Source organism: Photinus pyralis, unplaced genomic scaffold, assembly GCF_008802855.1.
Source record: "Photinus pyralis isolate 1611_PpyrPB1 unplaced genomic scaffold, Ppyr1.3 Ppyr1.4_LG7, whole genome shotgun sequence".
NCBI classification, from domain to species: Eukaryota; Metazoa; Arthropoda; class Insecta; order Coleoptera; family Lampyridae; genus Photinus; species Photinus pyralis.
Window position 1 is genome coordinate 2,018,796 of NW_022170738.1, and position 17,340 is coordinate 2,036,135.

The 17,340-nt window shown below is 36.4% G+C and overlaps 3 protein-coding genes and 1 non-coding gene across 5 annotated transcripts; 3 read left to right on the top strand and 1 right to left on the bottom strand.

Annotated features, from left to right (window-relative positions):
* Positions 1-34: 34 nt before the first annotated feature.
* On the bottom strand, positions 35-1,006 carry LOC116175465 (uncharacterized protein K02A2.6-like). The gene has a single exon (XM_031493600.1). The coding sequence runs from the start codon at positions 1,004-1,006 to the stop codon at positions 35-37; it is 972 nt and encodes a 323-aa protein (XP_031349460.1).
* A 1,635-nt stretch (positions 1,007-2,641) lies between these two features.
* On the top strand, positions 2,642-11,316 carry LOC116177268 (23 kDa integral membrane protein-like). Of its 2 annotated transcripts, none has more exons than XM_031496199.1 (5): positions 2,642-2,789; positions 2,950-3,147; positions 3,196-3,366; positions 10,279-10,476; positions 10,530-11,316. In XM_031496199.1, exons 2-5 carry the CDS (start codon positions 2,965-2,967, stop codon positions 10,641-10,643), a joined length of 666 nt encoding a protein of 221 aa, XP_031352059.1. In that variant the 5' UTR covers positions 2,642-2,789; positions 2,950-2,964; the 3' UTR covers positions 10,644-11,316. The 2 variants fall into 2 exon arrangements, with proteins under 2 accessions (XP_031352059.1, XP_031352058.1); XM_031496198.1 differs by having other exon boundaries at positions 2,652-2,902; positions 10,530-11,315.
* Trnal-uag lies at positions 3,407-3,486 on the top strand. Its single transcript has one exon. It is a non-coding gene; the product is annotated as a tRNA-Leu (tRNA).
* Positions 11,317-13,577: 2,261 nt separating the features above from the next.
* Positions 13,578-16,028, top strand: LOC116175470 (tetraspanin-11-like). Its single transcript, XM_031493606.1, has 6 exons — positions 13,578-13,711; positions 13,756-13,920; positions 13,972-14,160; positions 15,176-15,343; positions 15,694-15,918; positions 15,990-16,028. The coding sequence occupies exons 2-6, from the start codon at positions 13,864-13,866 to the stop codon at positions 16,026-16,028; spliced, it is 678 nt and encodes a 225-aa protein (XP_031349466.1). The 5' UTR covers positions 13,578-13,711; positions 13,756-13,863.
* Positions 16,029-17,340: the final 1,312 nt, after the last annotated feature.

A 17,340-nucleotide genomic window follows, 5' to 3' on the forward strand; every position in this document is an offset into this window, starting at 1 on the left:
TATAAAATGAAACGTGCTTACAACGACATGCGACCTAGCCCACCGTTGCAGGCGTGCCAACCTTGACCTCCCCAGGCTTGCATACATCACATTCCTTCCCCCCAGTTAAAACAAAATCTCGTAAATGCAAAGGCATTCTTCTGTCTCTGCTTGGGCGAGTGCTCATGCTGGCTTCCTGCACATCTGACGGTGGTGCTTGATGGCCCTGCAGTGGTCTTCTGGAAATGATTTGATCGGTGTGTCTTCGGATTACGATTCCGTCATCTAGGGTTGCCTTGTATGATAATGGATCAGTACGTTTATTGATTTGCGCTGGAACCCATTTGGGACCATCACCAAAATTCCTCACTGAAACTGGATCGCCATCTTTAAATTCCCGAGGTGGTTTTGACTGTTCCATAAGTGTTTCCTGCTTCAGCTTCATGTCCCTCACGAAATCAGGATGGATTCGATCTAAACAGGTTCTTAATTTTCTCTTGAAAAGCAGTTCTGCTGGACTGACGCCGGTTACTGTTGACGGCGTTGTATGCTGGCTTAACAGCATTCGTGCCAGTTTGGTACGCCAATCCCCTTGCGACAATTTGCTTAACATCTTTTTGGCTTCTTGCACTAGCCTTTCAGCTTGGCCATTTGAAGACGGATGATATGGCGCCGATGTTGTGTGCCTAATCCCGTTCTTCTTTGTAAACTCTGCAAATTCTGCCGATGTAAATGCCGTACCGTTGTCTGATACAATTACGTCGGGTAATCCATGAGTGGCGAATAAGCTACGTAGCACTCGTATTGCTGCCGACGAGGAGGTTGTCGGCACCAACTCGACTTCTAACCATTTAGAGTAGGCGTCCACTACGATCAGGAGTTGATGTCCTTGAAACGGCCCCGCAAAGTCAATATGTAACCTGCTCCACGGCTCGGTTGCCCATTCCCAAGGATGAATAGGTGCTTTAGGTGGTGCGCGTTGATTTTCCTGACAAATGTTTACTGCGTGTTTGATTTCAACATCCATGTTTGGCCACCACACATGACTCCTCGCCAACATCTTCATTCGTACAATCCCCGGATGAGTTTCGTGCAACGTGAAGTACTTATGTGCTCTGGCTGCTGCTGGGAACGACAACCCTGTTTCCCCACAACAGACATTTCTTGTACGAGGATAATTCCTGCCGCTTATGGTAGAACGGTTTTGCTTCGTCCATATTGATTTCGTTCGGCCAGCCCCTTACCACCCAGTCCAATATTTTAGATAGCACTGGATCCTTTTGTGTCAATATGGCGATTTTTTCAGCGTTGACTGTAATTTCAGGACTTGTCTCGACCATGAGCACTTGTGGAATCTCTTCATTTATTGGAGTTGAATTGTCGATCACTGGCAATCTGCTTAGTGCATCTGCATTTGCAATGGTCGAACCAGGAACATACTTAAGACTCGCATAATGTTTTTTAGAGGTGCCTCTGCAGAAGGTCTTAAGTTGTTCTATACTACTCCATTATTTACCTTACGAATTAGGAAAACTACAGGGAAACCTAATTCGGAGTAGCCGGCAGAATGTTCGAAACTGAACTGAAAGGAAATTCCCATTTCTTCGACAGATAAAAAATTCACCTCAGCCTCAGCAAAGGTTCGAACCTCCCGGCTATGTAGCCCAACGCTCTACCACTGAGCCACACAGTCAATCTTTGTCTTTGGTATACCCAAGGATAGGTAAATGATGGGCTCAAATATAAAAACAAGGCCTTATCCTTTTATACCATTGGCTCCTACAGTTACTGTTTAATTATTTTTGGATTTTTTTATGTGTGCTTACTTGCGCTTAACTAATTATATAAGTATATCCTTGTTGCAGCCACCCCTTTAATTCTTTGATTTTTTTAAATAATTTGGATATCACTTTACATATGTTTACAACTACTTGAACCAAATTTAACTACAGAACTAAATACTTATACTGTTCATACCAAATATAGTACGTAAATTTAAACTCTGAACATACACATCTCCTATGTTCAATTACAAGATACAAGTCGATCAATGGATTCATATATGACCTAGTATGGTATGGTACCTATTCTGAAGAACATATAGTGGACATAATCAGAAACCTACTGTGCATAAGAAACTTTTTATATAGGTACGACATTCCCGAGAGAGTATGATTAATGATTTAATTCTAAAGTCTGTTTCCGTCAATAATAAATGGGCTCATTTACCGTGGGTATTTAAGACAATCGACATTTGGAAGGTTCAGAAACATACTCACCTAGACATCGTACTTAATTTTAAATAAAGTATACATTGAAATGAAGTACCTAATGATGAGAAACTACTATATTTGTGTTTGTAAAAAAACTAGCATGAAATCGCAAAAATGCCGAAAAACGGACACAGTACATAATTACAACTTGGTGGTTTAAAGCTATGATCTAAGGTTACATCTGCGAGAGACGTGAATCACTACACTTGAAGATGGGCGTGGCCTGTTTACTGGAAGCGTGCGCAATTGCCACGTATCCTGCTCCACCGTAACCAAAGATATATCTTTGCCGTAACACATAAGCGTCGTAGGTTGCATATTATCAGGCGCGGATAAAAATATGCCTATTTAACTGCTAATCAAAAATAAACTCGAGTGTTAATTGATGTATGCAAATTGGTTATCTTAGTAATACCGTTCACTCTAGAAAGAGCGGTTCACGCAACGCGGTGTACCTAATCCATCACACAATGAGAAACTTAAAACTTTGAAGGTTTTTGTTTCCGCTCTCAGGTGAACGTACTACTGCCTCGACAGGTACAGGTGGTGTGCAACCGTTTATTTACCTACTGTTAGTTTAGTTTTATATTATGGCAGTATCAAAACAGTGTAAATCAGTATTGTGCTTTTTTTACGTGGGGCTGCTATTTGTGAGTAACTTTCCACCGATCTACAATTCGAATTCCTTGTATTTCAGACATCTGGTATATTAATGTTTGGCGGCTGCATTTATTTAAGTTACAAATTATTCTCCTTTACGCACACATTCAAATTTGCACCCGCAGAATGCGTAGGACCTTTCGTCTTATTAACGTTACTTGCCATCACGCACTGCGTTATTTCCCGATTTGGATATAACGGCGCGACGAAAGACAATTTAAAACATATTCTTTGGGTTAGTAGGTTAAAACTTTTTTCGCCTTTTATTCACTTTCTTTTGTAGTTTCAAATGGGTTTGGCGGGGCATATGATTTGCGAGATTGCCATTGGAATATGGTCAATTATTTTAAATAGAAAAGCTGCTGTAACGTCAACAGTTATGATAACGGATTCTTTTAACAGTTTCATAAGTGACAATTATCACAAATCAAGTTGGGAATCTTTGCAACAGGAGGTAAGTTGTGAGCTGGGTAAATGAGTGAGTTTTGCATCAAGGCAGCGTGGCCGAGCGGTCTAAGGCGCTGGTTTTAGGCACCAGTCCGAAAGGGCGTGGGTTCGAATCCCACCGCTGTCACTTTTTTGTCTTTTTTTATATTTCAAGTAGGTACTTACTTATAGCACAGACAACATATACTATATATGTATAGTATATTATTATAGATACGAAATCTTCCTTACATTTTAGCTTATAAATACTAGGTAAATCAAACATTATCTTATAGATAAATTTAACTAAGAGTACGTATCGCCAACTAGACTTTCTAGACCAGAACTTCGTATTTCGTTCAAGTAGGTAATACCATAGTGTAAAGAATAGAATACACTAAGGTAATACTTATTCCCATAAGATTGTTTAACTATAAAGTATTTAAACAATGGTACTTATGAGTTATGAGGAGCAATGGCTCTGTGTGAAAAATATATCCCAGTAGTAGTATTAGGTATATTGTACACCAATTAATGTTTATTCTTTGCTGATAGTGGCACTAAGGGAAGCTTTATTCTTATCAAGTATGTGACCGGGATATTGATAACCGAGTTGATAACTTTCAATAGACAAGGAATAAAAACAAATAAACCTCATTTTCAGAAACACTTTTTCAGTTACGTTGCAGCATATACGTCTATAATTTCAAGACATGGAAGAGTGATTACTTCTAAGCGGTTTGCAAGAAGCGCATTTCCATTATTATACCCATTTCTATTCGGAGATAAAAGTTTCGCATCTACCTTAATATTATTTAGTAAATGATTGCGAATCGGGTAATTAAGGCTCTACGTCGCCGCCTTTGAAAGAATGGCTTTCAAGTTTCAATGAAAATTAGCGTTAACTTGTAAATGATAACATGAAATACCTACCTATAAAAATTTAACAATATAATAACATACCTAATATGAAATTGCAACAATTATGATGAATTAAAAAGTGTGTAAATAAACTAAACGAGCACAATGGCAAAATGAAACTAAAAATAAACTTGTAATAAATGTAGCAAACCAACTCCTGGGTCACTGAACATTTAATCGGTTCTTCCTTGGGTATCATAAACAAAATTCGGGAGTTATCTTGTCTACAGACGGACGGACAGACAGAAAGTTCAAATTCATGAATTCACTAGGAGCTCGTTAATAATGTCTACATCACTAAAACCTATTCGTTCGAAGTAATAATAATAATAATAATAATGCTCTTTATTTTGCAAACAATGCTAACATTACACTGTAGTAGTCAAGTAGTATAGCACTTTTATAACAGCTACTTCCAAAATGAGGTCTTGCCCGTGTAAATTTGTTTCGTGGGATATAATTTTGAAAATGTATACGTATGTGAATATGATTCTTTTAATTGTTTAACAGCTCTAATGCGGTTTGGTGCATTGTCAGACATGATTACATTAGCGAAGTACATCGTTTTAACGCATTCAAACATGCTGACGATGTTAAATTAGTAAAATTACACACTAATTCCAAATGGATGACTTTTAGTACTTAAACCATTGAATAATAAATCTTCAATTCAATGCTTAAACAAAAAAAATACGATTTCACAATAATTCTGTTTCTAGTTTTTTCCTTCTTTTAAATTAAATGGTTTTGCAGAATCAATAGGTACATACAGATGAAAATACTCGTTCCTGTTTTAACCTTCCAATATTGGCAACGAGCCGAATTTTTTGAGACAAACCACTGCGATGAATTTCTGTTTTGCAATGTGTGTTGACTCTCCTTATTGCATGTAATTACTATACGAAGTGACCATTTACCTAACTAAAAACGATCATCGTTATCACGTTCATAATTTTGAAGAAAATAACTTTCTAATTCAGATTTTTCTTTGGATAATTGGGTACATATTCTACTTCCATACGCCAGGCAGAAGTTTTGAAGTTGTGTTTGAATGTCTACGATAGAAGATAAAACGCATTTACTTACTGTTTGATGAATAATTAAGATTAATGTTTACAGAAGTGATGTAGCCTAATTTCGTGCAATATTACTTGATATTTTTCCTAAATGTATTTGTTCTGTGATTAGTACCTAAATCAAATTTAGTTGTACACATAGTACTCTTGCTCCCAATAGCATGTTTATTCTTTCGCATTGTGGTTTTAATTATAATTTTGTCTGATACAGTTTGATGTAGAACCACATTTGATTGGGTTTTTATTAAGATCAAAGACACACAATCTGAGGTAGGTTTCCCCGGTTCATTTTGTTGGAAGTCTATCGACAGTCATGAGAAGTACCTAGATGAAAATCGTCAGGAGTTAACGGCAGTCTTTGCAGTACCTACTAAAAAATCACGGAATTCGTTACGAAATCAAAGAATTGTTGATAAATGATATAGTAGACTCGAGCTTCCTAATTACCCAAACAGCGCTAATAATTCATGTATTGTCTAAAATCAAGCAACGTTGCTCCTGGTTAGTATTTGGATGGGTAACCACCAGAAAACTCCGTTCGTTGTCTTTTTGTTTATTTTCACTTGATTTTTTAATATTAATTAATCATGATTAATCTGTTTCAAATTAAGTTGGAACTATTGCTAACTTTCTTAGTTGTAGAGTTAGAATGACAGTTAAATTACCAAAATTGTGTATTTTTCGCTACGGAATAAAAATCTGCGATTTAAAAAAAAACAAAAACACCGCATTTTTTAGGTAATAACAACTTTTTTATATGGAACAACCTGTATAATATATATTATTACATCATATTATGGCAGCTTATTAAATTTTCTATAAAAACGAAGAAACGAAGTTTGTGTTTTCTTCGATTTAAGGGACGCATATATCAATACTGGGGGTAAAATTTCGGAGCAATGGACTGATGTGAACAAACTAACGTCATTTTATCATTTTTTTCTCCAATATTGACCTTGTTGGGACATTAAAAAAATTCAAGGTGGCAGTCGCACTCCCACTCAAAAACCATGGAAGCGTTCTGATTTTCACGTCTATATCTCAAAAGGGTTGGGCTTTGGTTACATCTGTAATAGCAAATCTTTACATCATTCTGCTGGGTGCAGACCAAGCTTCGATATTTTTTGTTACAATATGGGACTGTATACATATGTAATGCTTGCTGTGCTAATACAATAGAAATGTTGAAGGAATATCGACCCTAATAATAATAAATAATAATTTATTGATAAAAATACAAATAATATTGATTCTAAATCTTCATTTGGTGATCGACGTCGTGCATCTACTAGAAACTGGAATAATTACGAATGGAATATGAGTTACTTGCTGTTTCGACGTAGGTTCAATAAACAAATGAAGGCGATAGGCGATGTCGGTTGATTTTTTGTGGTAACGACAGCGTAGATTTCTGGCTGGTTAAACAACAGCTCACGGTTCCACAGAAATGGCATGCTGCTTCTTAACAGACACGCTCATTATTTGCGATTGTACGGCGGACATCTTGTCGATTGTTATTCGACGAATGCCGCTTCATCGAAAACATTGCTCTTGCGGTGGTAGGCATACGGACGATGAGAGTTTTCCATCTTTAAAAAAGGAATGAAGCAGCACGCTTTGGTTAAAAATGTTTAATCATTGGAATATCCGCGGGTACCTATTGCATAAGTGCATGAATACTCGAGGATATTCGTCCGTTGCCAGGTGATTTCTGTAATATTCATTAATATGATTGGTTGAAATTTTCTGGAGGGCAATAGTCCGTGGTATTCTCTTCTCACAGACGGCAAATCAAAATAATAGAGAAATTGTTTTTATAGAAATCCGCTATGTTAAAAGTGAAAAAGTAGATGAACCTCCCTTGGCAATACATACACAACCGACAAGTTGGACGCGAAAACATTAACAGAATTAACTCTCAATGTTTTGAAGAAAAAGGATTTAGATGGATCCCTCCTAAAAAGCATTGAATCGTAATATTCCGTACGTTCATTGTTATAATCATAACCTTCACTTGGTTGATAAAAATGGTATCGGGTATTGCTTATGTGTAAATACCCAAAAATGAAACTTAAATAAATAATTCAAAATTTTATTAACGAAAATTACATTTTGTAAAATGGCAATTTGTAAATGAACCCATACCTATTTTCGGTTTCACGCTTTTTGAAAAACCATGTCCTTGAAAGGATCGAAACAAACATTATATTCTTGATCATAGTTGTACTTATGTTGCAAAATTTTAGCGATTCTATTCCAATGAGTTTTAATTACTCCCTCTTCGTAATCTGAACCGTCAATCTTCTTCATATTGTATCCAAAATCTTGCATGATATTAGCGAGTTGCTGTATTGAAGTAGTTCCAGTAAGTACATAGTTTTTTCCGCACAGAAAGATTCGAACTGATTCCATGTTGAACTATTCACTTTTTTTGTATTATAAGGCATCAAATTATCAATGTTCTCTTCAATAACTTCAAGTGATTCACTCCCGAAACGTGTTTTATTCATTTTTCACAACAATCAATAACTGACGGATAACTCACTTTTATTCTTTCGTTTCTACGTCTAGACAAAGACTATCCGAGAAGGATATCCCATTTAGCATATATTAAACAAGAAATAAAAACTGGATAAAGACTATCCGAGGAGGATAGTCTTTGGTCTAGATACAAGCCTACTACGTTTAGGTATTGCAATAACAAGAAGCAGTGCCAATAATAAGATCACAAAACAAGATGACAACGAGGAATAAGAAAATAAATGTGAACTTTTCGTCGGGCAATAGTCATCCCGTATATCCCTCGTGCACACCAAACACCAGATCTGAGTATTTCGGTATTTGGCGTGCACTTGGGATAGGTATAATAGTTGAATATCCGCGGATTTAATTTCTTCCATTATGTTTTCAAGATTCCTTTCGGCGAAAATTTGAACAATCCGATTTTGTGTGTCTGGTATTTTTTTAGCAGTTTTTTCACCAATCACGGACCACACGTTGCGCTTCTTCCTATTTTCATTTGTTGCAGCAATTTTTAAGAGCATGGATATTTTTCTTAAAATCGCTAGGAAGGGTAGGAAATCTTCCAGGCAGAACTGCGGTGCCCTGCGCTAGCTACGGCTCTGCACCCTGCTTCAGGTACAACTTAGGTATGCTTAGACCCTTCGCTTTGGTCGCCATTTTTGTTTAGTCGCTTCCGGTGTTCATGGCGATATCTTCGAACACCTCAAAAATCATTTGGGCGACAGTGATGACATCACATTTAGCATAGATTAAACAAGAAATAAAAACTGGAACCTACCATTGAATTTATGATACTTATAAATTCAATGCGTATACCTAGCGTAACATAGACGAGTTAATTTTTAGTTGATTCTGAAGTCAAATGTGGCTGAAAAGATTTTACCTGAAACGGGTTCTTTAACCAACCCTTATGTCTTTAAATCGTAGAACAATATGATATCGTCGTATATGCCACGTCATACTTTTGTACTTTAAATCAGTTATTTGTATAAGGAGGATGTGTTACTTAAGATTTTAATCCTCATAATGAGTTGAAAAATGTGCGCCATATGTGTTCTATTAAAGTTTCTTCATATCCATCTTTGTATGTTTATATCTGTTTATATACAAAGGGCAAAAACTTTCCATGTGTCCTGCACATTTTGCAATCTTACTACCTTACTTTTTTCGATAGGAAAGTAGATACCTGTCCGTCTGTTGCGTATGCTTTAATTTGAGGTGTGCGTTAATAACGACTTTTTGCACCAAAAAAAGCATTCATATTCCGTTTGGATCAGAACACGAGAACGGTCGTAACTTTGAGCCTTTTGCATTTCACTCCGTGATAATGTGAAGTGTGTCCCCAAAAAAGATTTTTCTGAATAGTAATTTTCTTCCAGCATTTTCCAAATAAATTTGTATCAGTCAAAAGTAGTTCTCGTGACATCGTGATGTGATAATTATCTCCTTTGAATAATTCTTGTACTCGTATAGTAGATAATGTTCAAATGATATTATCATTTGAGCAAAATATTTCTTATGTAACGATGGCAAAGTTAAAAGCCATTGTCTCAATTGGCAATAACTAAATATTACCGTGTTACCTTGAACAAGTGATTACTCAAAGACTTTTTTGTGTGTTTGTGGGTCACGTGTTTTGAAAAACGCACGGCTCGTGGTTTCGATTTAAAATAATGACATCAAAAACCACTTTCGTGGTAGATATCACTTTCGATGTCATGATAAAACCGCGCGAACCTATCGTTATTGTTGTTTTGCAATATGTAACCGGCAAATAAATAAGAAGTACGTGGTATAGGTGGTAAGTTCTGGGTCACCCTCCATTTACATTGGTGAGTTGTGGTAACAATTCAATTCAGGACGCCTGGATTTCGCGAAAACGAATCATGCCACATGCACTTAAAGCTATTGACCTGCAATATTTAAATGGAAGGGAAACCAAAACTGATTAGGTACCCTACATTGCAAGAATTACACTTTAAGTTTGTGAACTTACGGAAGACATTTCGTATATCCACATATTTCTCATTTTTTTTAGCGCATTTTTTAAGAATTTTTAAGAATCCTTCATGGTACTCTAATAAAAGGTCGCAACGAAAGGAATTAATTTCTACCAACCATAGCCCTTCTCCTCGACCTCTTATCGTGGTCGGATATATTCCCTTATACCTCAAGAATGGATTGTCGGAAGAGGGTACTCACAAAGGGCGATTGAGACGTCTGCAAGAAATATATCCATTGGTGATGTCAAAACAAAAGCTATTTCGGTAAAAAAAGTGCGCTTTATCTGCACAAGAGTTGTGCGCAATTTATACTTGTTTTATTTTTATTTTTAATAATGTTATTATTAGGTAATATAATATATGCCTTGCTTATTTATCTGATTGTATATACTTTCGTGTGTAGATTATGTATTTTAGTTGCAGTGTTGCGGAATAGATCATCCAAATGACTATAAAATACTTAATCCCTCGAGCGGATTTATTCCAACAGCGTGTTGCGAAACCGATCCATGTACGCGCTTATTTCAACACGGTTGCAAAGACCTTACAATTCAAAGTGTCAAAAAGCTACTACTGGACATTACATTTATAAGCTTCGGATCAGCGTTGTTTATGGTAGTATAGAATTTTGTTTTTAGGCCGAAATAGTAATTAAAATTGTGTTGCAGATGCTAGGTATAGTGTGCTTTTGTTATTTGCGAAAAGCTATTAAGCAGCAGACTAAAGCTGAAATTAGCGAGAAAAGAAGAGCTCCTGGGGAGGCTAGCCGAATGACTAAATAAAGTATGGGTATTAATGTGACACAGTCGGGGTCTTTTGGGGAGGAAACCGGCGGGCTTCCCGCATGACAGCAGGCATTTATGAGTGTTTTATATTTTTATTATTAAGTAACTTTCGGCTGTGCCTTTCCTCCCCTCTTGATGTGCCACAGTTTTGACAAAAGTAGCATATTGTACTTAATAAGCAGCCAAGGTTATCTTGGGTGCATTCAAGTAAGACTGTAACAGAGTTCAAATCTGCAAAGATGAACAGTCACAAATTCATTATTTTTATTTGTCTTTTAAGACATTGTGATATTTATGTAAACCGTTTTTACATCGAGATTTTGACAACTATTCATTTTAATATTGTATGATGTCATTAGAGATATATGGTTTTTAGTTTAGTGTTATGTAAGAATTGTACCTATATTTCTACATTATCTATTTATACTGTTTTTATTAAAATAAACGACTGAAAAATGTACCTACTACTGTTCATGTAAGAACGTCATGGTGCGTGTGCAAGATCAGAAGTTAACCTGGCGAATGCATTCGCGGAACCCATTTTGGATCAACCTTTGTCATCCCAAGGTACTTGTGGAAAATTCGGAAAACCGTGTCTTCTGAAACCCATACTAAAGCTGCTAATTGTCGGTTTTTAGCCTTCCATCCACCAGTTCCAAAATTTACACATATACCGCTTCATAGCACACGTTAACAAAAGATTGTCAGGCGATAACAAGACTCGTATTGGGGAACGCGATCACGATTACCACGATCTCTTCGGACCTAAAAGTTGCGTTCATTCTATTTGAGACGGTTGAACAATCCAAAATGCGGGTGGGTTATCTATTGGTTGTTAGAGCACGCCAGTCGAGGTCAATGCAGTGAAAAAGGAAGGTCCGTTTCGGAGAAATTTTTAGCCTGACTCGTAGAAATGTCTCTTACTTACTTGGTAATAAAATACACACGAAGGATCATTTTTGAGTCGGAGAACCCCTTTTCAAATAAAAAACGGAATCAAACAAACTCATTGTGATAGACAACCCTCGCAACACAGTTCCGTATAAAAAGCGTTTATTGTAGACTAAAACTATATAATATGCTTAACTGTCCGGCGGATATTATTATTATTATTATTTATTTATCGTAGAGGATCAGAGTATAATGATTTAGACATTGTCAAAGTTTACAAATAACATGTAAAAAACATTAGTCACAGAACAAATAATTATACAAAATAAACTGACAGAAAAAGAAAATTCGAATATATAAATAGGACAACACATCAGTTCTAAGTGGTGCCCGTGCATCAGAAGAATTGATCTAAATTATAGAATGAATATTCTATTAATAATATTTAATTTTGTTTATTGCATTGCTACATTCTTGTAGAAATATTATGCGTTTCTTATTATATGTATAAAACGTGAACACTATGATTTATGTATGTATATGAATAAAAATCGCATTTTAAACGTCGGTATAAAATTCGTCTACGCAAAAACATATACCTACCATACTACCAATAGTGAATTTATCCTATCAGAGCGCTTTAAAACCGTTTTTTACACCTAAGTCCGTTTGCTGGGAAATAACCTATTTTCGAATCTCTAACAGTACCGGTTGGTTAAAAGAAAGTTCCTTAAAGTTGAGTGACGGCATTGGATAACGCAAATGTTGTATACATCGGAATACGGGAGGGGATTTAAAGAAAATTAATCGGTGCACTTTACCTACAACAAGGCCCAGTTAATAAATTGGGAAAAATTAATATCAACACAGCGGAACATTGGCTTATTATTCCTGTGGATAATCAAAATTTCAAATATTACTTGCCTACGCAAAATTGAAACCAGTTTGTTTGGATTCGCAATTCATACGAACTTTTCTTCCACCGCACCTGGCATTGATGACGAAAACTTTACGAGGGTGGTGGAAAAATACTACTGTACCATCGAAGCGATCTCTTTCCATAGTTCGAAGGGAAGTTGCATTTTTCTAGGAGAGATAAGCTCAATTATTACCAAAAGAGAATATTACCCACGTTAATAACTGTTCTTTAAACTTTTTTTGGTTTGTATAAAGTAGTGGTCGGTTATTTTTAGGAATTTGCATCATACATTTGTTTACAGTAATTTTAATATTCCTAAATGAATCGACCCGAGAGAATGACTTGCATGAAACTGATCTTGTATTGTATTTCTTGTTAAGAAGCGGATCCCAAACACAAGATTTGGGTTATTTTGCTTAATTGATTGAGTATGTTGTATTGAATGTAAGTGATAGTATCCCATTGGTTGGATTAAAAAATTCATCAATAAAACTACATTTTGTATATATTATTTATCCAAATTTGTATCTCTTACCATTTCTAGAATGCCCATAGTGGCCCTCCTTACCTCGGACACAGTGTGTACATAAAAAAATATACTACTTTGGTAAATAATGTCTTTTATAAAGCAAACGGAATTTTGAAAGTGTGATAGTTACTTTTCTTTAAATTTTGTCTGTTCTAGGCTTGATTTTCCATTGAAACAGTTTGAAGGTTTAACTGCAACCCCTATACATATCTGGAATTAACCTTTATTGTCTGAAATCGCTATCATTTCTCGTGTAAATGTCTGCTCAATACCTATGTTTGTTTTGATTACATGGTTTTGGCCCAAGTTGAATTTTTATATTTGGTTATTCATTCAAATTTGTGGAGGTTATTGAATAGTTTGCTGGGTGTATGTACGGACTTGTTGTTTGTAAACTGGAACTTCCTCCATGCAGACACAGTCACAGGGGTGATAAATAACTGTATGAATGGTCTAGGGGACGTGTAGTTCGGGTAGATATGTACATTTTCTGTATACCACAAATCTCCGTCAAAATTAGTTTGCGCAGATTTTGAAAGCTCTGGTGGAACCATGAAATAGAATTATCTGCAGGTTGTTGAACAGTTATCCATGGCAAGCTAATATAGGCCTTGTACCTATTTCAATTTTACCTGACATATGTTCCTCAAGTGTTGCATTAAAAAATATAGATAACGTTATGATCATAAATGTTTATCTATGATAAAATGCTACTTATCTCGCAATGTAAGTGAAATGTACAGGGATACTTACTCATACGGTTAATGTAGGTAATCCGCTTTATCTAATCAAGCAGAATGTTTCCACTTTCATGCTCATGCCGTTCCAAACATCACCAAAATTTCTGCTGTACGTGATAAGTATGTAATTTCAAAACAATGTTTGGCGAAAATTACCTTCGAGTACTTCTTGCAGCCTTCAATTTTATTTTTGCGGTAAGATTTGTGCTATGAATGAAGCAGTATACGATGAATACTTTTGTTTAGATACTAAGTATTGCGTTAATAGCGCTCGCCATCATATACGAAGAGAAATTGCTATCTGTGTCTTTGTATATTGAAGATCTGTTCATTACTTTTCCAACACTCTTACTTATTCTTGGAAGTTTAGGATTTGTATTTTCGATTTTGGGCTGTTACTGTGCAAGAACTGCACATAAAGGATTTTTTGTAGCGGTAAGTGTAAATTTGTGTACCTATACATATTCCCTCTTAGTGTTCTATCAGACAGTGTTTGATGTTATCATTCACTTCTGTGTTGTAACTTCTGATTTTTCATTCAATCTCATTATAACTAACGCCGGGGGGGGGGGGTGCTTCAAATGTTGGTTGGTTTTTAATATAGTTAACCGAAGTGCAAAATTGTTTGAGTTAGTAAATGGGGGGTGCTGAGAATGACAGCGGTAATGGAGGGCATTTGAATTTGAATGGGAATAAACCCATAAAGAGCGTTTAAAAAAGCGGCAGAGCACCTCGGTGTCACCCTACGGGGTCATTGGATTTGATCCATTTTCAATAGGCTTGTTACTTGTGACATATAGGTGAACTGTGCAAAGTTTGAACCCAATCGGTCCAAGCGTTTGACGTGTTCACGGACAGACGGACACCATCGACTCCCCTATAAAGCTTGCATCGCTTTGCTCTGCCGTTTAATAACACAAATCTTTTCTGATGTGTATGTAATATCAATTAAAAACGCTTGTTTTTAGCGCATTTTTGAAAAAAATACTAAAAAATACGCTATTATATTCGTTATGGCTGGCAGGCCGGCTGTCCGCGTTAGATCTCCACAACTACAATAGCTAGAGACTTCAAATTTTCACTAAAAGCTTTCTGCTATAGTGTAGATGTGCAGGCACTAGTCTATTTTGCTTTAGATTACTTGTGAGATCGATAATTGAAGAAAATAATTTCGATATGGGTTTCGGAGGTGCTATAATTGTATCGTTAGATAGCGCTACCAGTATAAAAACTTATTATTTACTTTGTGATTTGTTTTACAAAATGAAGACTTACCTCGAGACGTACCCTCAATTGAAATTAAATAAAATTGATTATTTAACGCAGCCAAAATTACTCGTGAGATCGATAATTTTAAACTTCGCTAATAAAATACTGACCTGCATTACCAAAAATGTGCTTTAATCATGCATATGCTGATTTACAACTTGTTTTATTTTACAATTTTCAGTTTATAGTTGCACTTTCCTGTTTGATGATTTTGGAATTGAGTATATCTGTGATTGCCTTTCTAAATATTGATTCCGAATTGGGTAATAATACGAGATCCTTAATGGAGAGTCAAGTTACAAGCACCAGCGCTAGCGACATAACCAAATTTCATCAAATAGAAGACTTAGTAAGTACTTAACTCAGGTAAACTTTGTGTTATTGTAATAAGTAATTATTTATTGATTTCAAAATAATTTATTATACCAGCAGATTCTATTAGTCCGCCTATCATGTATCTTCGAATTTATTGTAAATAATAAATGTTTTTAATTTATTTCTTTTATTTTGCACTATGATTCGTGAAGTTTGAGTCTCGATACTGGATTACTCAGTTTGCTATACCGAAGGTAAATAATTACATGTAAAAGTTTTGACTCCAGGATGCAAAATCGTTACCCCAACTTCACATGAGTGTTTAGCTGCTTTTTATGCGTATCTTGTTATATGAACCGCTTACAATTAAAAATTTGTGTGAAGTTTCAGTGTTGCGGCATTAATAATCCCTATGATTATTTGGAGAACGATTGGCCAAGTTTTAACTTTGTGTACTGCTGCGGCGTACGAAACTGCCGCGATGAATTGGAAAATAATTATTATTCACTTATATGGCATCGCTATGGCTGTGCCATGGTGGTTGAGATTCATATAAAGAAAATAAATAGACAGATCGCTGCAATTGGTGCTGTCTTCTTTACATTGCAAGTAAGTTGTTGGATTAAGGCTTGTTACACTATCTAATGTGTGTGGTGCTTTATGCTGCAATCACCACACAGGATCCTATGGACTGCGAACAAAATTCTGCAGGTATATAATATTTCGGTCAAATCCATCCCGTGCATTAAAGAATCCGAATCAAACAAAATCTCTATTATGTCGGCCCGTCTACCTGTCTGTACTTTCATTTCCGGCTAAACGGCTGAACCGATTGGAACTAAATTTGGTAGATAGGTACCTACAGATATTATTGGACATATAAGAGGAAGATCTAAAAAGCTATTGGACAGAATCGCGCATGCACATATGTGCCAAAGTAACAGAAAACTGTCAATTTTTGACGTTTTTAGCGCAAATTTATTTGTAAAAAGGTAGCTTTTAATCTCACTTTGACTGATGGCTCGCTGGCTGGCGGCAAATGTGGGCCAGTAGAAGATCACTTGTAGAAAGACGAGCAGTGTGTACCTACCTGGGGTCATGTAATTAACAACTTTAGGGGCGGGGCTACATGATGTGGGGTCGGCAACATCCGGGCGCCATCCTCGAGCGTGATGTACTAACATGGGGATTTTTCAGCTTTTTCCTATCTTCTCCTACAGTTTTGGTCCGACTGTTTTCAAATTGATGTAGTTGGAAAGATCTTGTAAACGCGTACAACTCCTGCATGGCCGAATTTTGTTTGTTTTGCTAAGAACGAAATTAACCACCTTTTGCAAGGCGCGCGTCTTCAAGGAGTAGGCGACTTCGGGCACCCAAAAGGTATCGCGGTGACATCTTACTAATGGTGGAGTCAAAACTTCAAATGCGAATAGCTGGTGAACGAAGCGTAGGAAGAGGGCACCGACAAAGAGAATGTGGTAGGCTTCAACAAGAACTTATTTGATGGTGGAGTCAAAACTGACTAATAGAATACTGATCTGCGAGACAAAAATGCGCTGAAGTCCCTTCGATCTCACACGAGGACTTTGATTATTTTTCAGATTATGGCTAAACTCGGGCGAAACTATTGCCCCGTATTGGTGGTATCTGTGCTAGCCACAGCAAATTTTTTGTTTTTGCTATGAAATTGTATGACACGCAAATTTTTACTATTCCATCTATAGCTGACTCTACACAACACATACTCTCAGATGCTCAAATTCCTCTAAATAGTCTCTCGGCTCTCGCCCACTCGCTTCCTGTCCTAATTGCCCTCATACATACATACATTTTCAATAGGATTATTACATGTGGCATATCAACTGTCCAAAGTTTGAACTAAATAGGTTCGAGCGTTTGCACGGGTTACAAGCAGACTCCAGGGGTGTCCCAAGTGGCAAATCGTTATTGTACAAGTTTACAAGCACTTTTCTCAGAACTGCAGCAGGTTGCTGGCATTCTGATTTTTAATTCTATTTAGAAGCAGGTAGT